The sequence below is a fragment of the Pipra filicauda genome, unplaced genomic scaffold (genome assembly GCF_003945595.2).
Source record: "Pipra filicauda isolate LSUMZ 115617 unplaced genomic scaffold, ASM394559v2 scaffold336_size1087642_pilon, whole genome shotgun sequence".
Classification (NCBI taxonomy): domain Eukaryota; kingdom Metazoa; phylum Chordata; class Aves; order Passeriformes; family Pipridae; genus Pipra; species Pipra filicauda.
In genome coordinates this window covers 594132-610795 of record NW_024104461.1, presented here as the reverse complement: position 1 = coordinate 610795, position 16664 = coordinate 594132, and the positions used below count along the sequence as shown (strand labels likewise).

Below are 16664 nucleotides of genomic sequence, written 5' to 3'. Positions count from 1 at the left end.
TCACCCTCTCTAGCCGGGCCACCTGCTCTGGCCAGGCCACCCCACTGTCCCCAGCTGGCCACCCACCGTCCCCTCCATATCAGAGGCCCCGGTGGCAGCTGCCCTGGTCTGTCCCCAGTCCCCAACCTCCCCCCCAGGCCGGGTCCCATCCCCAGGCGAGGGGGGTGGCGGTGCCCCCGCGGGGGCCCTCCGGTGCCACCAGGCCCCTGCCAGCGCCACCCCTGGGCCGGGGGGCTGGGCAGGGCAGGTGACACAGCGGGTGACACAGACACCACCACCGTGTGTCCCACAGCGGGCCCTCCTGTCCCCCTGTTCTCCCCCGTCCCCCCAAGGCCGTGGGGCCCCCCGAGCCCAGCCCCGCCCCCGGACGTGGGGCCCAAGGGGGACATCGCCAGTGGGGGTGGCAGGACCGGGACTGGGGCCAGGGCCAGGACCGGGCCAGGGACCGGGACGAGGCCCCGCTCCGCCTTATTTCCCCCCCCCCCCCCCCCCCCCCCCAGGCTTTGGGAGCGCAGCCCCGCGCCGGCCCTGGGAAAAAAAAAAAAAAGGGGACGCGGCGCCTTTAAGAAGGGACTTCTTTCTGCTGAGGTTTGTTTACATCTCCCTCCGCCGGCTGCAGCGATCGCCGCACCCATCGCAGCCCCCGGATCCTTCCGCCCGCCCCCTCCCCCTCCCAGCCCGGCACCCCCCGGGCCCACCGGGCACCCCCCGCACCTCCCCGGAACCCCCCGGGCCCAGGGGGGATGTGCCGGGGCGGACGGTCCCGGAGCCGCGGCACCGCCCGCGGGCCCCTCCGCCCGTTGCGGGGACTCCTTTCGGGACGGTCCCACTGCCGGGCCGGCGGGGGTGGGGGGGCGCGCGCCTGAAGGTCGCGGGGCCGCGCACGGGGAAGCGCCCCCCTCCCCGCGCTCGTGGTACGGCCCGGTCCCACCTCCCCGCTCGCGATTGGCTGCGCCGCGCGTGAGTGACGCCCGCCTGCGCCAATCCCCGGCCAATCCCGAGAGGGGGGCGTGCCCCGTCGCGCGGCCCCGCCCCCAGGCCGCCCTCCGATTGGCCACGAGGCGGCCGCGGCTCCCGGTGCTCGGCAGGGGCGGGGCCCGGCGCGCGGCCGGGGGTAGGGCCCCGGGAGCGGCGCCTGCGCGGGGCGGAGCCCGGCGCGCGCGGGTACTTAAGGCGCGGCGGCGGCCCGGGAGCGGCAGTTCGGGAGCGGGCGGCGGCGGGCGCGGGTCGGGGTAGTGGGGAGGGAGCGGCGGCAGCGGGGGCGCGGCGGGAGCGTGCGGTGCGCGCGGGGGGGGGGGCGGGCCCGGCGGCGTTAACCACCCCCTACCCCGCCGGGCCATGGCCGGGGCGGCCTGAGCGGGGCCGGGCCCCTATGAGGTGCCGGTAGCGCCCCGTTCAGCCCGGAGCGAGCGCAGCCGAGCACAAGCCGCGATGGCCGACGCGGCGCCCGCTGAGGAAGCGGGGCCGGAGCCCCAGTGCGAACCGGAGCCTCGCTCCGAGGCTCAGCCGGAGCCGCCGGCGCAGCCCGAGCCCGAGGCGCAGCCCGCGGAGGCGCCGGCGGAGGACGGCGATGCGGGGCGGCTGCCGCCCCCCGGGGCGGAGGCGGCGGCGGGCGGCGCCGAGGGGCGGCCGGCGGCGGCTGCGGGCGGAGCGGCGCGTCCCGGCCTCGGCCCGCGGTACCGGGCCGTGGGGCGCGCCGAGGAGTGGCCCGGCAAGAAGAAGCACCGTCGGCGGCCGTCGAAGAAGAAGCGGCGCTGGAAGCCGTACTCGAAGCTGAGCTGGGAGGAGAAGCAGCAGTTCGACGAGCGGCAGAGCCTCCGCGCCTCCCGGCTGCGGGCAGAGATGTTCGCCAAGGGGCAGCCCGTGGCCCCCTACAACACCACGCAGTTCCTCATGGAGGACCACGACCAGGAGGAGCCTGACCTGAAGACCGGGCTGTACCCGCGGCGAGCGGCCGCCAAGTCGGACGACACGAGCGAGGAGGATTTCCTGGAGGAGGCGGCGGACGAGGATGGGGGCAGCGACGGGATGGGGGGAGACGGCAGCGAGTTTCTGCAGAGGGACTTCTCGGAGACGTACGAGCGGTACCATGTGGAGAGTCTGCAGAACATGAGCAAGCAGGAGCTGGTGAAGGAGTACCTGGAGCTGGAGAAGTGCCTGTCGCGCATGGAGGAGGAGAACAACCGGCTGAGGATGGAGAGCAAAAAAGCCGGAGGGGAGGCGGCGGACCCGGCGCGGGTGCAGGCGCTGGAGCGGGAGGTGGACAGGCTGCGAGCCGAGAACCTGCGGCTGCTGCGGGAGCAGGAGCTGCCCCGGCAGGAGAAGGGCCCCTGCAAGCCGGGGGAGTGACACTGGGCACGGGGGGCGCGGGGGGGTTTTTACAGTCCCGGGTGGAACACACACGGTCCTTGTACAGAGTCGCCGCGGACCCTTTTTATGGGGCTGAAGCGCTGGGGGGGGAGGCGAGGGCTCCCCCTTTTTTAGGTGGCTGTGACGGGGCGAGGGGGGGGTTGATGTATTGGTGATATCTGGTTTATGGGTTTATTTTATTTTTTTTTTTTTTTGTGTCTAAACCAAAAAAAATGGAAAAAAAATTCCCCAGGAAAGCTGTAAATTGGCCAAAACTGACTATAAAAAAATATAGAGGTCTAATAAATTTAATTACTTGTAACTGTAATGGTTTCAGTGTGATTTCTAGAAAATAATCAGGATGGCATTCCAGCAGGGAATACATCCTGAATTATTTTCATTATGTTATAATTGTTGTTTGATTAAAATTAGTTGTAATTCCCCACTTAACACTTTTTTGTTATTATTTCCCCCCCCTTTATTTTCAATTTGAATGCTGTTGAAATAGTTAAAAATACTTGGAAAGGGGGTGAAACGGTGTGATGGACACTCACTGAGGTAGGAGTAACCTGAGGTCTGCCTGTTTGCCTAAAGGTTCACTTAAACTTGACTCTGTTTCCTCCCAGGTCTGTAGGAATCCAGGTCATCAACTGAAATCTGGGCAAAAATTGCCTTAAAAAAAATATAAATCTAGTTAAAGCTACAAGTGAGGGAAAAGTCTTAAAGTGTTGGAGCAGCCCAAGGAAAAGTTTTGGTAGTCAGCACTTGGCCCCTGAAATGGCTGACAGGGAGAGGGGAAGGCGATGGCTCAACCTCCCTCCTGCACCTGAGGGGGGGAGGAGGAGGGAAAAGCAGGAAAAGCTCCAAGTAGTGAAGTTTTTTTTGGGGGGAAACAGGTAAATTAAGGGGTAAAAAGGTGGAGGCGAAGGCCAAGGGGACTTGGAATTGGAGTGAGGTAATGGAAGCTGTACCTGGAGAGGCAGGAGCTGGGATTGGCCTGGGCAGGAATCCTGCCCGCAGGAATGAGGGGGGGAAGGGCTTTTACACAAAAATTGAGGGCAGGGGGGTGTCCCCAGCACAGGTGGGTTGGTACAAAGTCGAGGGTTAAAGCAGCAGCGCTGAGGGGCTGGAAGGGTCAGGCAGATTTTTAACCCCAGCCTGGCCAAACCTCCCTAAAGCAGGAGAAAAACAGGCTTTTATAGAAAAATAAGGGAATTTAGTGTGAGGGGTGGAGGGGACAGGTGGGTTGGTACAAAGTCGGGGGTCAAAGGGGCAGCGCTGAGGCACCGGAAGGGTCCCACCAGGTTTAAGCTACAGTGGGGGAAAACCAGCGTTTATGGAGGCACGGAGGGGTTAAGGAGGGGACAGGAGTGTCCCCAGCGCAGGTGGGTCGGTACCAACTTCGGGGCAGCCGGGGGAGCCGGGGGAGGGGGCCCGGGTTTAACCCTCCCCTCTCTGGGGCACCGGCGGGGGAAGGAAACGGGCTCGGGAGCCACCGGCCCCTTCCCTGTGCCATGACATCACCGCAGCGCGGGGGATGATCCAGCGGCATCCCGCGGGATGGGAGAGGGGCCGAGCGCTGTCCCCTCCTCCTCCAGCCCAGGCGTTTCTGTCCCCGCCGAGCGATTCCCTCTCCGGGATTCCCGTTTTCTCTCGATGGCACCGGGCTGGGTCCCACAGGGGCCTGACTCCGTGAAATGCAGCTCCTGGTCCATGGGAACACCTTGATCCAAGGGTTTGCCTTCATCCACTTACCCCAAACCTGCTGTGTGTTCAACGCCCCCAAATCAATATTTTCTCTGCCAATGCTTTAAAAAATAGACCTTAAAAAACACCAAAAAAGGACTATAATGATCAACTCTCCAACCTGCTCTGGCTCCACTGACTTTTCCTGCTTTATTCTGCTGTTTTAATGAACCAGGTTATCCCAACCCCAAGGGCTCATTCCAGCTCCCGTGTCCAACCCCCCTGCTGACACGGACCAACAGCATTTGGGGACCTTTGGAACCTCCAAAGGGTCAGTAATGGACAGGGAGCCCATCCCTGAGTTTCTCCCTGGCCAAGAGGAGAGCTCCCCATCCCAAGCCTTCCCAGGAGCTCCAGAGATGGGCTCAGAGCCAGGCTGGAGCTGATTGGAGCCTGATGGCAGCAGGAATCAGCCTGGGACCAAAAGTCTGGAATCGTGGAATGGTTTGGGGTTGGTTTTGGTTGCTGTGAGGGTGGGGAGGCCCTGGCACAGGTTGCCCAGAGAAGCTGTGGCTGCCCCTGGATCCCTGGAAGTGTCCAAGGCCAGGTTGGACGGGGCTTGGAGCAACCTGTGCTGGTGGAAGGTGTCCCTGCCCATGGAGCTGAACAGGCTTTAAGGTCCCTTCCAACCCCAACCATTCCAGGACTCCATGGGCAGGAACCCCCTCACCACCACTCCATGGATGTGGGAGGGCAACACCAATGCTGGATTTGGGGCATCAGCCTTGGAAAAACAGGGCACTGGGAGACCCTCTGGCAAAGGGCTTTCCCAGCCACTGCCCTCCCAGGGGGTTGGTTTGCTGAGGAAAACAAATTTCTGGAATTTCTGAGCTGAAGTTCTGTCCTGGGGAGAGGCAGAAAACACAGCACCAACTCAAAACTGGGGCTACCCCACATCCCACCTGCAGGAACAGCCATTCCTCTTGGATAGACCAGTGCAGGGACAGAGCAGATCCCTGAAAACACTGGAAATAAAAGGAGGAATCAGCCTGTTAATGCTGCAGTGGGGTGAGGGGAGCCCCGAATCCTGTCCCATGTCCCAGCAGCAGCTCTCAGAGCTGTCCCATCTCCCAGTCCAGGCTGAGCCCATTAAACTTGGCTGCTCCCTGATCCCCTCCTGGGTTATAACCCGGGACACAGCACTGGCAGCCCCTCCATGTCCTGCCAGACTTTACCTGCACCTCCCTTCACTGGCTTTACCTTCCAGGACACTCTCATGGAGCTGCTGGGAATATCCTGGTGCCTCTGGGTTGTGAGATGTGCAGAATCTTGGTAAAAAATTAGAATAATCTGCAGCTGGTGTGACTACCACTGAAAACCTGCAACTCTTGGTGCATCTGGAACACACCAAACCCTGGCTGGGAGCTCCAGCCCCTCAGGATTGTTCCCCTCCTGCTCCTCCCACCCCACAAACCCTGAAGCACCTGGGCAGGTTTGGAAAATCAAATCGGTTTGGCAAAATCAACTTGAAATGGGATTTTCAGCTGTCACGGGCAAAAGACAATAAAGGTCCCAGTTCTGGAAATGCAGCTGGGATACAAAAATATCATGGAATCACGGAATAGTTTGGGTTGGAAGGACTTTAAGGCCCATCCAGGGCCGACCCCTGCCATGGGCAGGGACACCTTCCACCAGCCCAGGTTGCTCCAAGCCCCGTCCAGCCTGGCCTTGGACATTCCAGGGATGGGGCAGCCACAACTCTCCATGTGAAGCTTTGGAGTTCAGGACCTGCTCAAGCAACATGGGGGCAAACACTGTCAGCAGAGTCATAACAGAAATCTAATTTAAAAAAACCCACCCCACCAAGTGCATAAATGTAAAATAACCCAGGTTTGACCTGGCAGAGCCACCTCTGACAGCACAACTCACACTCGAGAGAGAAGCCTCCCAAATCTCCCCGTTTTACACCTAAACCCAGCCCCACAAACACAGGAATGGCCTTTGCCGAGGGAAAAACAGGGCCGGGAGCTGAAGTTCCACCGAGGAGCCGTGGGGACGCTGCTGAGAGCTCAAACAGCGCTGAGCGTTTCCAAAAAAATACCTTTTTTTTTTTTTTTTTTTTTTTTTTTTTTCCCTTTTTAAAAGCCTTTTTTTTTTTTTTTTTTTTTTTTTTGACTTTGCACAGGGAAAAAAAAAATCCCCCGGAGGTGCTTCCCCAGCCCCAGGAGCGGCATCAGCCCCTCCGGCCGCGGGGTCTGTCGCTCTGTCCCCAGCCAAGGAGCTCCCCGAGCCCTGGAAAGAGCGAAACGCTTTTGTTTTTGAGGCTCTCGGCACTCCGGGGGAGGCCATGTTAGCCGGGATCCACTGGATCCTGCCTGGATCCCGCCGGGAATCGGCTGAAATGTATGCAACAAAAGGATTAAACGCGAGGGATGGTATTTTTTTCCCCTCCTATGCGGTGTTTGGGACCCCAGCACTCCTGGCCCCAACTTCCACAAAAACTGCGCTGTTCCTCCCCCGGCTGCTCCTCACGGGGGACCAGCCCCGCACCAGCTCGAGCTGCGGCTGCCGAAAAACATCAAGATGCTGTTTAACGCTAATTTCTACACGAAGACACCCCTCCCAACCCCCGCCCCGCAGCGGAGCCCCCGGGCAGGACCTCTCCCGCCGCACCGCCTCAGACCGCGGGGTAACCTCGACCCCCCGCCCCTCGCTGCCCCATGAGGCGCCCGGGTCAGCGCTGGGCTCCCGGCCCGGGCGCTGACGGGGGAGCGGCCGGTGAGGCTGCGGCGCCGCCCCACCCCACACGACCAGCGCGGGGACCAAGCTCGGCTCCCGGGAGAGGAAGAACGGGCTCGGGGCCGCGGAGAGGCCACGGAAGGACCGCGGAGGGGCCATAGAGGAGCCCCCGGCCCGTCCCCTCACACACAAAATGGCGGCGCCGCCGCTCCCGCGCGGCCCCTCCCAGCCGCCATCGCCGCCGCCCCGGCCCCGCCGCCCGCTCGGCCAATCACATCCCGCCGTGCCGCCGCGAGACGGCCCGGCGGCGCCAATGGGAACGCGGGGAAGAGGCGGGGCGCGAGGCATTGTGGGGGTTGTAGTCTCCGGGCGTGGAGCGGCCGCGGCGGCGATGCGGGCCTGGACTCGCTGTCCCAGGAGGCCCCGCGGCCACGCGTGGCGGGCGCGGGGTCCTGGCAGTGGGGCCGGGCCCGGCCCCGCGACCCGCGGGGAAACCGCGACCGGGCCCTACCGCGGGCCCTGCCCGGGGTCCCTGCGTCCCCTTGGCCCCGAGAGCTCCGCGATGGGGTTTGGGCCGGGATGGAGACGCTGAAACCCGGCCCGGGGCGGGCTGAGGCCTTGCTCAGGCGGCCTGTGCGAGGCCAGAGGGGCGGCTCCGGGGAGGGGCCTGGCTCGAAGGGGGGACCCCAGGGCCAAAGTGGGGGGGTTATTCCCCTCACGGGGGGAACCCCAGGGCCAAAGAGGGGGTTATTGCACTTGCAGGGGGGAACCCCAGTGCCAAAGGGGGTGTCCAGCTCACAGTGATACCCCAGCCTCAAATTGGGGGGGTACTCGACTCACAGGAGAGACCCCAGTGCCAAAGAAGGGGTTATTCCACCTGCAGGGCTGACCCCAGCCCCAAAGAAGGGTGCCCCACTCACAGGGGATACCCCAGCCCAAAGGGGGGGGTACTCCACACACAGGGGGGACCCTAGTGCCAAAGAGGGGTGTCCTGTTCACAGGGGTCCCCCAGCTCTAAAAGGGGAGGGTCTGGCTTAGGAAGGGGCTGCCCAACTCTAGGCCCGGCCTTGAGCTTCCAACTCACACTCTTGAAAGCCTCTGTCCTTTTCCAGAACCATTCCTGGATGGCAGCAGACGTGGATCACGATTATGTGGATCACAATTAGCAGATGGATCACAATTAGCAGCCCCCACCCTCCCCCAGCACGGCAAGAGCTCAGCACACTCAGGGGGTGACAGTTACCCCCCTTTCTCCCCTCCCAAATTCCCCCTCTACCCAATTCCAGGCTCCTCCATCTCAGCTCTCAAGGGCAGGAGGGACCCAAAGGGCCAAGTCCAGGAGCTTTCCCGAGGATTTCACAGGGAATTTTTCCACTGGTGTCTCTCCTTGCTGGCTGAGCTGTGTGGGGTGTCGGCAGGGGGGTCAGTCTGCAGGAATTTAAGGGAATTATGTGTATTTTGGGGATCAGGACACAGAAAAGGCAAAAATAAACAATAAATTTTGCAAATAAAGGCAACCCCCCCCCCAAACCTAAGAAGTCCTACAAAGTTTGTCACCTTGGACTCTTTCTCTGTGGGGCAGGTTGGGCTTCCTTGCCTGTTCCTTCCCTTCCCTGCCTGCTCCTTCCCTTCCCTGCCTGCTCCTGCCCTTCCCTGCCTGCTGCTGCCCAAAGCAGAGCACGGGGGAGGATGGGGGAGTTTGGAGGAGCCGGGAAGCAGCCTGGGGTGCTGATAACCCCCCCTCTCCTGGAGCTGGACTTATCTCTGAGCCCGTGACCTTCCCGGCCCAGCTGAGCCTCACCCGTGTGCTGGGAGCCCACACCCAACTCTGGCCCCTCCGTCCCTCCCCTGTGCTGCTTTTGCCCACACTGAGGCTCTCTGAGGTCCCAAGTGCCATTATTTGTCAGTCCCAAGGGTTGTTGTCCCAGGGATCCAGAGGCAATCCTGCTCCCTGGGGAGCTTCCTGTGCCACGGGAACACCATCAGTCCTGTCCCGGAGCCCCTTTGCCTTCCCAGGTTGGAGGAACAAGTTCAAGGTTCCCAAGGCTGCCTGGAGGAGCTGGATCAGGATCTCACACAGGGACAGGGTGATTCCTGAGCTCGTGCCAGGGATTTTGTGTTTTACTGACCTGGATTGATTTATTTTCCACGTATTTTCCAAGCTCCTCCACACCCCGGCATGTCTGGCTGAACCTCAACTCCCACCCATAGGTGCTCCCTCCAAAGCTGGGGTGCCACAACCCTTTCCAGAGTCTCAGGAATATTTCTGGGGCATCGGGTGTTTGCACAACCCCAATCCTGCAGGACTGGACCCCCAGCCCCCAGGAAGGCTTTTTGTGGGGGGAATGCTGTGGGGCTGGATTTAACCCGTGGCATGGGGGTGTCTCCTTCCGGAGCATTTCGGGTCTGGAGTTGCATTTGGAGGGGGGTTGCTGTGCCAAAGGCCTGGAATGGCAGTGCCCTGGATGGGACAGGGAGCTGCCTGTTGGGACCAGCCTGAGCTCGAGCAAAGCCCTGTCCAAAGCCGGGGCAGGAGTGGGGTGAAGGGAGCCCAGCGGGGTCTGGCACCCCCAGTGCCAGCTCCCAGTGCCCTACACCAGCTCCCAGCACCCATCTCCCAGCGCTCCCAGCTGCCATTTCCCAGTGCTTCCAGTGTTCCCAGCATCCAGCTCCCGGTGCTCCCCGTCCCCCGCCGCTCCCCCCGGGCCCAGCGCTGCTGGGCGACACGTGCTCCCCGCCTGGCCACGCCCACCGCCAGGTATGGCCACGCCCACCGCACATATAAGGCTCTGTCTCCGCCCACACCCTGACATGGCCCCTCCCACCACACCGAACAAGGGCGTGGCCACGCCCACCGCGTTTCGCAATAGCCCGGCCCCGCCCAACCCGGAAGCCCCGCTCCGAAAGGCCCCTCCCCCTGGCCTGGCCCCGCCCCTAGCGCGTGCGCAGCCGGCCCCGCCCACAATCGTCCCCCCTCCTGGCCCCGCCCCCAAACTCCCACGTGTCCCCCCCTTGTCCCCTGAGTGTCCCCAACCCCCCACGTGTCCCCTCCTGTCCCCTGGGTGTCCCTGCTCCATTTCCATGTCCCTCTCTTGTGTCTCTGTGCCCCCCCCGGTGTCCCCAGACCCTCCCTGTGGCTGCCACGTGTCCCCATCCCTGGTGTCCCCATGTCACTGGTGTCCCCCCGTGTGCCCCCACGTCCTCTGTGTCCTCCCACGTTCCTCCAATGTCCCCTGTCCCCCCATGTCCTCTGTGTCCTCCCACGTTCCTCCAATGTCCCCTGTCCCCCCCTCTGTGGGCCCTGTGGCTCCCATGTCCCCCCTGTCCCCAGTGTCCCCTTTGTGCCCTCAGCGTTTCCCTGGTCCTCCCAAACCCTCGGAGTACCCCATCTGTCCCCATGTCCCCTGTGCCCCCCAAGTCCTCTGTGTCAGACCCAGGACCCAGCGAGGTGACCCTGTTCCCCCCCACATTATCACCCACAGCTGAGCCCTGCAGTGCCACCATTTATTGTAGGACCTACAAAAAAGCAGAGGCAGCAGAATCTGCACAAAAGGCTCTGACTCAGCCCGAAGTGTGTGTGTGGGGGGCTGTGCAGGGGGACATCGGGGTGAACAGGGGGGTCCCGTGGGCACCCCATGGGCAGGTTTGGGATGGGGAGTGGCACCCAGAAATCCCATCCTGGCCATGCCAGGGCTTCTCTGGGGTAGGGGGGACAACATGATCCAACACATGGATGCCTGGATGATCAATTAATTAATTAATTTTATAAGGCACAAGGAGAGGCTGTCCATGGTGGGTAATGAACCACTGGGCATTTTGGATGGGCCACATTCCCGAATCCAAAAGCAAAGGCATGGGACAGGGCGGGGGTCGGTGACCCTTAAATGAAGTGCTGTCGGTAATGAGGCTGGAAAATCCCAAAGGATGGATGGATCTACTCCCTAATCCCTGGACCAGCATCCAGTTTTTCCTGCTGTTGATGCCCCGTGTATGTGATGCTCCACCCAGCGCGGATGCGGCTCCCAAGGGATTCACCCTCCAGCCAAGCACTGCATCCCGGCGCATCCCGGCGCTGCCACAGATCCCCCAGATCCCAAATCTTTGTTCCCTCCCGGCCTTTTTCCTGCTCGTTTTTCTGCCCGTCACCGGGAGCAGCGTCAGGCCAACACTGACATCAAGTGGCTGCCGGGATCCTTCGCTTTCCTGGGCCGCATCCTGCCCTTCCCTGCGCCGGGAGCAGCCCAGCACCACCCTCCTCCTGCCCGGGAGAGGGACCAGCCGGGTCTCCATCCATGCCCGGCCGGGCGGGCGGGATGCATCCAGCCGTGCTCCATCCGCCCGTCCCCAGCCAGGCCACCCCCGTGTCCTATCCTGTCCCCAGGACCAGTCGATATCCCAGCGGGATCGAGCCGAGCGCCGAGCCGGGAGCATCCACACACATCCCTCACCCACGGGGAGCCCCCTGCCCGCGGCACCCCCGGCCCGGGCTCTGCCCCGCCGCGGGCAAGGGCAGGGTGACAAGGGCAGGCGAGGTCGTGGTGGCCCTGCCACCGCCCGTTTGTCCCCAGTCCCTGCCCGAGGCCGCGGACTTTGTGCCGGGCGGGGGAGCGGCGGCGGGGACGTGTCTGGCGGCGCTGGCACGGCCCCAAATCTCGGCTCCGGACTGCAGGTAACCCCGGGGTGACCCCCCCGCGGTGACACGGGGCTGCCCCGCCGATCTCGGGTCGTGATCCCCAGGTCCGGACTCAGCTCCTGGGGGAAATCACGGCGTTATTCCCGTTTTATAGCAGGGGAAGCTGAGGCAGTGTGGCCACACAGCCCTGCTTTTTGGGGGGATAAAGGCTGGAAAACCCCGGGTTTTCCCTTCAAATCGCCGGGCTGGGAGGCCCGGAGGAGTTTTGTAACTCCCCATTCACCTTCATCCCGGCTTTCCTGAACCCAGAGCTGAGCTCCCCTGGGGAAGCTGAAGCCCAGGGTGGGGACATTGGCATATTGGCTGCAGGTGGAGCTGGAATTAGGGGGGCAGGTGTGGTGCTCAGCCCCTCTGCGGGAACCCACCCATGGGTGGGAAGGGGGCGGGGTGTGCTGGGACTGGGTTTAACTCCTGAGAGAGTGCAAGCTGTGGATTTGTGTTGGGAGGGCGGAGCAGGCTGAGCTCTCTGCCCTGTAATGAGGTGTGTTGAGTCTCTGCAGATCCCCCGCCCTGGGGTTGCTCTGGCTGAACTCCCCATGTGGCAGATCTGTGACCCTGCACGGTGCCAAATGGAGTGTTGGGGGCTTTGGGGCTGTGGTTCAAGGTCCAGGACACGGTTTGAGGAGGGCTCAGTGATGCTGGTGGTTGTTTATCCCCCAAGTCCGGAAACGCTCTGCTGGGAAGGAAAGGGAGGGGGGAGCCGGGGCTGTTCCCGGAGAGGGAGGGATGCCCTTGGTTCTACCCCAGGACAGCCCCATATGTGTGGCCCCAGTTGTCCTTGACCCCCAGTGTTGCCACTTCCCTCCCTCTCCAGCTCCCCGGTGGCTCTTCAGTGACCAGGAAGGGTCGAGAACCTGCTGGTGGCCTGGGACAGGAGGGACAGGACGGTGACAGGTCAGTACTGTGGCTCTCAGGGTGGGGTTTGGGTGCTGCTGCCTGGCACCCTTGGGTGTCACAGCCCTGTCCTCCCAGCCTTCCCGTGGACGGAGCGTGGAGGGGACATGTAAGGAAACGCGTCCTTTGCCCTCCAAGTGCGGTTTTCCTGGGGATTTCCTGGCTGATGCAGGACAGGGCATGGGAAAAACATCAGCTCAGAGCCTGAGGCACTCCTGGAAAGGGGGTTGTCCCCATCTAAGAAGCGACCTGGCTTTAAAATTTGGTTTGGTCCCTTTGGGTCTATCAAGATGGACCTCTTGAGTGGGATGGGGAGTGTGGGTGCAGGTGGAGAGGTGATGGTGGTCTCAATAACAGGGAGAAGGTGCAGGGATCCGGGGAGCAGCTGGAGTGGAGACGTGGCCATTGTTTGCCCCAGCGCGGGGCTGCCAGAGCCTTGGGGACACATCCAGCACCATCCTGACTGTGCCAGCACCCCCTGAGGAGCCAGTGACACCATGTCCCAGGCAGGAGGTACAGTGGAGCCCTCTGTCCCTGGGGAGCCACAAAGGAACCCAGCACTGGTTTGACCCTCTGTTGTTCCCTCAAATCAGCACCAACCTCCATCCCATCCCGGTGCTGTTTCTCTTGGATTTTTGATCCTGAAAGCACCTTTTACCCCAAACCTGGCCTTCAGGGTGCTGGACTGCTCCAGGAGCTCCTGTAGCAGCAGCCCCTGTCCCCACGTCCCCACCATGTCCCATCTGCACTGCGTGGGGAGGGCGGTCAGCCCTGGATGGAGCAGGGGGGGCACAGAAATAAGCACTGGGGGAAATGTACGGGGGGCCCTGCATGGCCCACCCTGCTCCATCCCCCAGGAGCTGAGGAGACCTTTGAACACCGTGATGTGGTCATCAACACCCAGGACAAGGTCTCGGATGTGTACACGCAGCTGGAGAAGCTGGGAGAGTAAGTGGGGGGGTCGCGGATTCCCACGGCCTGGGCATGGACAGCCACAGCCCTGGTGGGATGCAGGGCGCTGGTGGTGACTCCTCCATCCCTCACCCTCGCTCTGTCCCAGGGGGAAGTTCGGGAAGGTGTACCGGCTGCGGGAAAAAGCCTCCGGCAAAATCCGTGCTGGGAAGTATTTCCGGACACGGACGGGCAAGGAGAGGGCGGCGGCCCGGGCAGAGGTGGAGCTGATGAACCTGCTGCAGCACCCCCGCCTGGTGCAGTGCCTCGCTGCCTTCCAGGGCCCCACGGAGCTCGTCATGGTGATGGAGTAGTGAGTGAGGGGGGCTGAGCCCTGCGTGGGGGCGGTGGGGACACTGCCCGGCTCTGCCGGGGGGAGCACTGGCGGTGGGGAGGGGTCCTTGTGCCGCGGGGTGCTGGGGGGGGATGTAGGATGGAAGGGGAACCTGCAGACCCCGGGTTAAGGTTTGGGAGGTGCTCCCAGTGTGCTGAGTCTGGGTTCCCCGGTGGGACTGCCCCTCCTCAGGGCTGGTAGATCCCAGTGGGGTCCCCAGCACCTTGTCGTGCCCAGCATGGCACTGGGGAGGGGTCCCTGTGCTGTGGGGTGTGGGATGGATGGGGAACCTGCAGACCCTGGAGATAAGGGTGGTGAGATGGAACCAGAGCATCAGGTCCGGGTTCTGTGGTGGGGCTTCCCCTCCTCGGGCATGGCAGACCCCCCCAGTGGGGTCCCAGCCCCTCGTTGTCCCCAGCGTGGCAGGGGGGGAGCTCTTTGAGCGCATTGTGGATGACGACTTCGAGCACACGGAGCCCAGCAGTGCCCAGTACGTGAGGCAGATCCTGGAGGGGCTGCAGTTCATGCACGGCCGGGCCATCGTCCACCTCGACCTCAAACCCGAGAACATCGTCTGCGTCAGCCCCGACAGCCGCTGCGTCAAGATCATCGACTTCGGCCTGGCACGGAAGCTGGGTGGGCAAGGGTGGGGGTCCTGGGGTCTGGGGCAGGGATTGTGACCGTCACGGGGACAGGATTTGGCCCAGAACATCAACCAGGAGCGCGGTGTCCTCCTGCCTTGGTGCCACCAAACCTGGCCCTTCCTGGTGACAAGATGCTCTGGGGAAACCCACGTGTCCCCAGCCCTGCTGCTGAGGTGGAGACCCCCAAGACCCCTGTGGCTGTGGGTGCCCAGGAATGCTCTAAGAGAGCACCAAGACTCGTGATGGGTCCTCGGGGGTGGCAGCTCCATGGGCACGGGGGCTCATCCACTGATGGGGGCTGGCGTGTCACTGGGCTGCTCCAGGGGGGTCCCAGCTGGACGTGTGTCCTGGGGAGGTCCCAGACAGACACGTGCCCCTCCATCTCCTCTGCAGCTCCAGACACCCCCGTGAAGGTGTTACACGGCACCCCTGAGTTCATGGCCCCAGAAGTGGTGGCCTTCGAGCCCGTGAGCTTCTCCACGGACATGTGGAGTGTTGGTGTCATCTGCTACATCCTGTGAGTGGCCTCCTGGGAACAGGCAGCTGGGGCTGGAGGGGAGCCCGAGCTGCCACTGATGTCCTGGGGTCACCTCTGCAGGCTGAGCGGGGAGTCCCCCTTCCAGGGGGACACAGACATGGAGACGCTGAGCAACGTCACAGCTGCCCGGTGGGACTTTGAGGAGGAGACCTTCTCTGAGATCTCCCCCCAGGCCAAGGATTTCATCAGCCAGCTGCTGCAGAAGGACCCCCGGTAGGACCCAGGGGTGGAGTTGGGCAGGGGTTTGGGGTGCTGGGGGGGGTGTGCTCTGTGCAGCCGAGGGTCTGATGGTGGAGCAGCCCCCCCGTGACCACCCCGTCTGTCCCAGCCACCGGCTCCCCAGTGCAGGGGCTCTGCTGCACCCCTGGCTGCAGCACCCCCAGCCCAGCAGCCCCAAGGCGCTGTCCAAGGACAGGATCAGGCAGTTCCTGACGCGGCGCAAGTGGCAGGTACTGGGGGGATGATCAGGGTGTTGGGATGGGGGTGGCTCTGGGTGGGGCTCAGTGCTCCTTCTCTTCCCTGCAGAAAACAGGGAAAGCCCTGCTGGCCCTCAACAGGCTGACCCTGCTGTCCCAGAGCCTGGAGAGGAAGGCGTCAGAGGCTCAGGATGAGGAAGGTGATGGCCCCAAAACACCCATCAACCCTTCTCTCTGCTCTGCCATCCCCACCTTGGGCTCCCGGGCAGCTTCTGCCTCTTTTTGCTCCACCCTGCCCTGGTGCCACTAAACACCCAGGCATGTCCCCACAGTGCCATTTCTGCTCCATGACCCAAGGTTCCTTCCATCCTCATCCCTCTGGTGCAGCCTTGGAGTGGGTGGATCCCACTCTGGGTGTGATCCAGATCTCTTGGGATCCAGAGCTGATCCCTCCAGCACAGGAGGGAGGTGATGACTCCTCACCATTCCCTCTGCCCCTCTCCCACAGGCCAAGGCTGCAGCCCAGAAGAGGAACAACCCTCCAGGGCTCTGCCCACACGGGGTCCTGGTTCCTCAGAGCTGCTGACAGAGCAAGAGGAGGAGGATGGCAGGAGCACTGCAGCCCCAGGGGAGACAGAGCAGTGACAGCGAGGCTGTGTCACCCCCCTCCTGGAGCACCTAGAGCAGCTGAGGAGAGAGGAGCAGGGAGGTGGTACCCCCTCCAGCAGCTCACAAGGTGACCCCTCCAGCCTGCGGTGGATCCAGACCCCAGACCCCCTCTCCTGTGGTGAACTCTGGGGTCCCACAGTGTCCCTGTGCTGGTGTGGGGACAGCTGTCCCTGCTGTCCCTGCAAGGAGCCCGTGCTCCTGTCTCTCCATGGCCACCCAGGCTCGAGCTGTCACCAATAAAGCACCAAGGATCTCTGTGCTCCCTGTGCTGGTCCTTTTCCCCCCCAAAATCACTGGGAGGGGTGAGAAAGAGCTGCCCAAGCTGTCCCCCTCTTTGGGAGCTGGTATTGGGCTCTCCCCACCCTTCTCTTCCCCAGCAGTGATGTTGGCCCTGGGCACAGGGGCTGGGGTGGCTTTGGCAGCAGCCCTGAGTGTCCCTCACTTGGAAGTCTTCCCTTGTCATCAGGAGGGTTTGGGGTCGTGTCCTGAGCCCACAGGAGCCACGATGAGCCCTGGGCCCTTCCAGTCTTTCCATGTCTGGGCCAACTCTGGTACCAGCAGGGCTGGCAGGAGCCCAGGACCTGCTGTGTGAGCTCCATCCTCAGCCTAAGGAGGCAGCTGGGGAAGAGCTGGGTGTGTGGAAGCCCTGGAGAGGAACAACCTGGACACTGGGCTGACCATGAGCTGTCAGTGGGCCCCTGGTACCCAGGGGGTGAGTGGGGTCCTGGGCTGCAGGATGTACTGCCAGCAG

The 16664-nt window shown here is 62.8% G+C and overlaps 2 protein-coding genes across 2 annotated transcripts; both read left to right on the top strand.

The window, feature by feature from the left end:
* The first annotated feature begins 1195 nt into the window (after positions 1–1195).
* Positions 1196–2677, top strand: HEXIM1 (HEXIM P-TEFb complex subunit 1). The gene has a single exon (XM_027711959.2). The coding sequence runs from the start codon at positions 1432–1434 to the stop codon at positions 2347–2349; it is 918 nt and encodes a 305-aa protein (XP_027567760.1). The 5' UTR covers positions 1196–1431; the 3' UTR covers positions 2350–2677.
* Positions 2678–12858: 10181 nt separating this feature from the next.
* On the top strand, positions 12859–16166 carry LOC113983118 (myosin light chain kinase, smooth muscle-like). Its single transcript, XM_027711921.2, has 9 exons — positions 12859–12874; positions 13219–13309; positions 13422–13625; positions 14065–14282; positions 14684–14807; positions 14889–15041; positions 15157–15277; positions 15354–15444; positions 15753–16166. Exons 1-9 carry the CDS (start codon positions 12859–12861, stop codon positions 15887–15889), a joined length of 1155 nt encoding a protein of 384 aa, XP_027567722.2. The 3' UTR covers positions 15890–16166.
* The last annotated feature ends 498 nt before the right edge of the window (positions 16167–16664 follow it).